This window comes from Musa acuminata, chromosome BXJ2-5 (genome assembly GCF_036884655.1).
Source record: "Musa acuminata AAA Group cultivar baxijiao chromosome BXJ2-5, Cavendish_Baxijiao_AAA, whole genome shotgun sequence".
NCBI classification, from domain to species: Eukaryota; Viridiplantae; Streptophyta; class Magnoliopsida; order Zingiberales; family Musaceae; genus Musa; species Musa acuminata.
Genome location: NC_088342.1, coordinates 46286986 through 46294150, shown reverse-complemented (window position 1 = coordinate 46294150; position 7165 = coordinate 46286986). Strand labels below are relative to the sequence as shown.

The 7165-nt window shown below is 41.0% G+C and overlaps 1 protein-coding gene across 1 annotated transcript; it reads right to left on the bottom strand.

Moving 5' to 3' along the window:
• Positions 1-659: 659 nt before the first annotated feature.
• On the bottom strand, positions 660-2459 carry LOC103986502 (patatin-like protein 3). The gene is made up of 3 exons (XM_009404521.3): positions 1493-2459; positions 1243-1305; positions 660-1150 (listed from the first exon to the last, which is right to left on the bottom strand). Exons 1-3 carry the CDS (start codon positions 2396-2398, stop codon positions 896-898), a joined length of 1224 nt encoding a protein of 407 aa, XP_009402796.2. The 5' UTR covers positions 2399-2459; the 3' UTR covers positions 660-895.
• Between the last annotated feature and the right edge of the window lie 4706 nt (positions 2460-7165).

Below are 7165 nucleotides of genomic sequence, written 5' to 3'. Positions count from 1 at the left end.
ACTGCAGAAGGAAGCAAAGCTGAACAGAAGACCAAGATGAAGCAGGTATAAGATGAGATATCTCGACTTGGTGAAGGCCATTGCTGGCATTAACATAACTGGTCATAGTGACTTGGCAAAGCCCAAAAAGGAGAGCTCAGGAGGAAGAAGCTGCAGAAGAACTGGAATGCAGTAAGCTTTTCTGTTTCGTGGATGCCATATAGCTTGGGGTTCGGTTGACCAACACGTGTGGGCACCTCCACTACATCTTTGACTGCCCTCCTCCCGGACTCAACGGCGAGACTCCCGGCACGTGCGGGCCTTTCCGTACGCGCCCCGCCGCGATCATTGGGGAACACATGATATCATCTAAAATAGTCCGAAATCTAAAGCATCAACATAATAATAACTGAAAACATATTTAGATAAGGACAAAGAAAAACCTTATATATATATATATATATATATATATATATAGATAGCGGGCAGTGATTTGACAATAAGTTGTGAGAGAATCTATTCTAGTTACCAACCAAGATACTATAGAGCCCCACAGTCTTCAAACATCTCGGAAAGAGATTTGTCGGCTATCCATCTATATATGTATATTTTCGGGTGAAACTTATGTTTGATCCATAACCTTAATATGGACTATCAACGTCTCAGTTGATACGATTTAGAACTTTATCATAAGCCTATAAATGTCATTAGTGGTTGATAGAACTCTCAGATCATCATTATTAGCATGCCATCTACATAAGTAATATTATTCTCACTTAATATATGCCATCTATTATTAATATGATCGAGGTAACTCTCACGATGGACTTAAGACATGCTTTGAGGTTGCCGGTGAAACAAACTGCATGCACCCCTCGTCCTTGTCGACGAGAGGATCGGCCAACGTCAACCGCGATCAGGCGGAGGTAGCGGTGGAGGATGAGGACTCGAAGGGCGTCACTGAGGTCTTCAGAGCAACCGTGGGCACGGTGCTCTGCTTTCGCCGCTCCTGCTCCTTGATCAGCTCCGCCGCAAACAGGTCCAGCTTCTCCTCGTTGGTCCGCTCCGACAGCTTCCTCTCCCGGAACAGCACTGACTCCACCCCCCTCTCTCTCAACATCCCCTCCCCTGCTGCAGCCGCGATCGTCGTCCCCGGCACCGCCCCGTTGCCCTGCAGTGCCCCCACGCAGTTATTAGCCACAATTAGGCCCGGCGATTCCCCAAAATCCCTCTCTACGATAGAAGTATTGTTGTAGTTCCCACCTCGATCCGTACGTAATTGGTGGCCCGACACTCCCCGAACGCTGTCGCCACAGCTTGATCCACCTACGTCAGTTTCAAGCAAAAGAATGTATGAGGCTGCGGATTGACGGAAATACCCAAATATTGGACTGCTAATAGCGAAATGGTTCTCTTATATGGAGAGTATATTAGTCTTTTAATAAAAAAAAATAAAATGGAAATTAATTATTGGCAGTTAAGTGACGTGAGGGGAGACGTCGAGGCGCCGTACGACGTCAGCGTGGACGCTACTGGCGATCCTCACGAGCTCCGCTTCCGAGAGCAGCGCCCGGGCCTTGCCGTGTGATGCCGGGGCTTCTGCTCCACCGATCGAGACGACGAGGAGGTCTTCCACCCCGCCGGCGGTGGGGAACTCGTGCCGGTTGTTGAGCACGTGGGTGACGGCTGCCGCCGTTGGGTTCCCCATCGCCAGCCGGCCCCCGACCGCCCGGATCATCGTCCGACCGTCCACGGAGCGCACCTCTACTGCCGCAGGCCCGGCGCACGTGGCGGCGCACACCTCCTCCATACGGAAGTCATAGCCGTCCGCCTCCACGGCGTCCGCCCGCGAGAACACGATGGTTGCTCCCGTCGCCAGGTCGTAGCACGGGATGAGCACTGGCTTCAGTGTGTCCCGCAGCGTTGTGTTCCCGAACACCCGTCGGAGCAGACCTCCCGACCGGCAGAGAAGGCCCCCCAGTATCCCCTTCCGCCGAGCACCAGAGACGAGGTGGCGGCGGTGCTTAGCGAGCAGGCGGAGGGCCTCCGCGGCAGAGAAGAGGGCTCGGCCGTCGGGGCCGCGGGTGAAGAGTAGGGCGACAAGGACTCCCCCGGAGCCCGACCCGGCTGCGAGGTCGAAGAAGTCGGCAACGCGGGCGTCGGGATCGCCGGACTGCTTGCGGAGGGAGGCCTCGAGGCGGGCGAGGGTGGCGCCTGTGATGACGCCTTCGGCAGCGTCGACGGAAAGGACTCGCACCCTGCTAGCGACTGCGCAGGAGGCGGCGGGTGCGGCGGGCGTGGAGCGGAGCAACAGCTTGTGGTCGTCGTAGAGGAACTCGCTTTCCAGCATCGAGAAGATCTCGTAGCTCAACTTGTCCACTTCCAGCCTCGGCTCCATCCATGCCGCCGCTGCCGACATCTCCCAATGTTATGCACCGCACAACAAAAGCCGAAAGAAATGGAGAGAGAGAGAGAGCGGAGTGGTGATGTCGGTGAGGCGTCTGCTTGCTCTCGTCGCGGCTTCATATAGGCAGGAGGAGTGGCGCACGTTAGCGACGCTCTCCGCGCGACATGATCTACGAGCGTAAGCCGAAACGTAATCTTTGCTAGATCCTATCACAAAACCGCGGTAAACTACGTGAACTCTCGATCTAAATCAACCATTTCGTTCATCGAAATCGTCTCTTTCCCACCACCAATGGCCGAGTACGAGACCGTGGAAAGCAAAATCTATCCATGAAACAGCAGCTTCGCACTAAGATTCCTTCTCCGATGTCCATAGATTTGGCCTGTTCGACGTGTACTTTCTCTTACGTCCGAGCAGAATCTCGTCGTCATAATGTCAGGTCAAATTAATCCCAAGAAGAATACACGACGCATAATGTTAGGTGAAATTATGAGTCACGTCTTCCCTCGACAGTTTCTTTCATGCGTGAAGGGTCTCATCCTCCTCCTTGCGTGAAGGCTGAAGAGCCACCAGTTCATGAATGCCACAACCACTTCATTCTTGGAGTTCTTTTCCTTGTGCTTCCTAAAGATTTATTTGCTTCTGTTTCCAAGAGATGAGTCATCTCAGAAACTTCCTTTTCCCCATTCATAAGCTGTTGTTCTTCCTCGAGGAGAAGAAAAGTGCTGTGATGAATTGTCTTAGCTCCTCTAACATCTAATCACATATAACCTGAATCCTAATTTTATATGACCTGAATAGACATAACATCTATTACACTGCAGAAGTTGTATCACCACTTGTTGCTTTTCAAGAACACAACTTCACCACTGTCTTTAAACCTAAAGAAGAGTAACTCAGCCTGCTATACACAAAAGCAAGCAGGTTCACCACCAAGATTCTGGTGACTGGTAAATGATCACATCACAAGCTCCCTGCTGTGATAGAACATTTGTTTCCCAGTATAAAGTTCTATCAATCATTGTCAGCCATTGTAGGCCAAATTCCAGTATACCTTGTGTCCTCTAGATCACTACTTCCTGTGTTGGGCATATATTTCACCCGGTGACTAAAGTTCATGCAAGTTTTGACACAGCTCCAATGAAGCCATTCATGGAAGCAAAACATCTACTCGCAGCAGATGCATACAAACCAACCTGGTCTGGCATTTATTGGTGGCACATGCCATGCTCACATAAGACCAGAGCAAAATGGAATGGAGGAGTGACTGCATTTGCACAGTGAGATCTGCTGGGGAAGAAGAATCATTGTGAGTGCAGCCTGGATAGATAGGTTCATCATGATGCCCCTCAGAGCATCCTAAGAGTGAGTGAGTTTGTAGGCTTTCCTGCCATCAGGCTGTTTGATTTCTTTTGCCAAGCAGTAAAGATTTCTCCAAGTTACTGCAGGTGGAGTAGATCTTTGGGTGACTGTTCTGATGCAATCCAACACATGCAAGACCAAAGATGCATTCGAGTGTGGACAACTCATATATCTGAACCATTAAAAAGGTTCTGATGGATCTTAACATCACAACATTTGCTGTTGATAGGGATCAGTACAACAAAGAAACAAGCATCAGATAGGTGGCTCACCTTAGAAGGAATCATTGGTCTTGTTCAGATCAAACTCAAATCTTCTACTAGCATGTTTCTTATGGATCGAAGGAGGAGTCAACTCGCTCTTCCTCTTTATCCCTCTACCCGAGCAACCGTCATCTCCTCGGTAACATGGCTTAGCTGAGCTGAGCTGTACTCTCTCTGATGACAGCTCAAAATCTTTCATCTCGAACTTGGGCTGCCATGGCAGGACGTTGTTTGCTGGCTGCTTCCCTGAGCTCGCCTCCTCCTTCTTATTCAGCAACTCCAGGAGACGACGACGACGACGGCCTTCTCGATCGACCAAGTCGAAGAAAGCTTGAACGTCCGGTGAGACCGTGCTTGATTCCCCTTCGGTGCTGCTGTCTTTCTTCTCCATCTCTTTGTTCCACACCTGCTTGTAATGCAAGAGAATTATTAGCTCATGTTGTTCTTCTTGTGATGGATTTCTAGAAGGAGAGCATCAAACTTACTACAGAAGAATCACCAAATGAGAAACCACAATTCTCACCACGTTATCTATCAGCATTACATGCGCTCTTTCCGACACATTCTTCTGTGTTGCTGCCAAAGATGATCTAAGAGGATAAATAATGCAAAGGGTGACTCCAATTGCCTCGTTCAAAGGCAACTTGATGGGTAACTACATTGAGAAGAACGAGTCAGGTGAGGAACAGTCAAAGTTGCGTGGATCAAAGTCAATAGATGCTGGCAGAAATTTATAAGGAGAAGAGGAAACAGAGCTCCAGAATGTGTTTGACTAGTAGATACTCCCAAACACATGGTCAAACATGAGCTGACCGTAAGAAAAATCAGATGATGACTTGAAGAACTTTTTTGTCTGAGGTAGAAGAAACTTGAAGAATTCCTGAGCAGATAAGAGTTGACTTACCATCTACTCCATTTGACACAGTTTCTCTTCCTTGTCTCAAAGGAAAAGAGGTCCAAATTAACTACAGTAAAAAGCATGTAAACATACCCAGAAAGGTAGAAATTGAATATATGTATATACATATATATAATGAAAATTTTATTTTTTAAATGTCATATAATTTAATTCTCTTATTTATCGTTTGGATTCTTAGAAAAACTTTTACAATAAAAAAAAAAGACAAACAAATACTATTTACCTTATGGATTGACCCCATGATTACTCTTCTTAAATCTTGTGATGACTTTAGATTCATGACTTCATGTTACTAAATTTGTTTTAGGAATGAAGTGTATTCATCAATATCTTACTCAGGATTCCACCATTTGGAGTAGAGTTCTTCATACCAAGTATTACTATCTTCCTGTGGTTGATTTGCCATCCTAAAAAATTGTAATGGGAGTTGAAAGTTGACCCTTAGGCTCGATTTTATTAAGTTAATTGAAAATTGATTTTCAAACTAATTATTTTAGAAAAAAAATTATATTGTTAATATGTTAATTTCTCTCAAATTGACTTTTGGGTTGGAAGGAAGGTTGATGCCACAATGTTTCTTCTCTATTTAATTATCAGTGTTGGATGCTCTCATGTGTATGTTTATATCTTTTATAGTGAGATAAAAGGCAAATCTACATAAACTAATGATCCCATTCTACAAAATTAACTTTTAGAGAATGTGACACATGGATAGTTATTGATACATTGTAAATTTGTATGATCTTGATCTAATTTATCCATAATTTGTATGAATGAGATTATACAGTGTAATTTCATTTAAAAATAATGTAACTCAAATATCCAAAAATTGTTTAAAAATATTAAATTAAAAAAACCTTGTAAACTACTTAGAAAGGCTTAAATGATTTTATTCTTGAGTCTTTAAAATAATTTTTATTTATTTGAATCCTTAAAGCATGAAATTATATATATATATATATATATATATATGTATATATATATGTATATATATATATATATATATGTATATATATATATATATCTATATATATATACATATATATATGTATATACATATATATATATATATACATATATATATATATACATATATATATATATATATACATATATATATATATATACATATATATATATATATACATACATATATATATATATATATACATATATATATATATATACATATATATATATATATACATATATATATATATATATACATATATATATATATATACATATATATATATATATACATATATATATATATATATACATATATATATATATATACATATATATATATATATACATATATATATATATATACATATATATATATATATACATATATATATATATATACATATATATATATATATACATATATATATATATATACATATATATATATATATATACATATATATATATATATATACATATATATATATATATATATATATATATATATATATATACACTTGAATTTTATCAAAAACAGGTTTTGAGAAAAAAAAATTGGAGACCTATTATTTTTTAAATACTATAACCCTAAGAATTATGTAACTCATATTTCACCTTTTTAAAAAATTTCAATTTCAGAAAAAATCTTGCAAAGAACTTAGTAAGGCCTATATGATAATCTTTCTATTTCTAAGCCTTTAATCCGTAAAAACTTAAAATTATGTCATTATTTTATAATAAGTTTATTATTTTTTTAAATATTATATTCTTATTAATTTTTCAATATGATATAATTTATTAGTTATTATTTATTATGAATCGATCTAAGTTTTGAGTCGATTAAATTAGTTCACCTGAATTTGAGTTAAAAAAAAAAGAGAGATCGAGCAAAAAGATAAATAAATAAATAGATGAGCATATTTTTTATTTTAATCATTAGAGGAAAAAAACTCAAAATAGGGATGTCCTTTTGGAAAATAAATAAGTACAATATTTTGTTTTCGGAAATTATGATTTGGAGCGCCACGTCCCTGCTCGTACCGGAACGCGTACCCTAAGTCGGGAAGGATGAAAGGGACTCCATATCAAATATTACTATATCCGATTTCCAAGGACTGCGATGCGCCCAGACACACGGCCCCCGAGTCCGTCCCCAAAAGCTTCTCCTACCATCCAGCCTCTCACGTTCCTGACGAATGGGGCCCAATGCAGGCTCAAGGAAGCTATTAATAATATTGTTATTGTTTAATTTTCTTCGTTTCT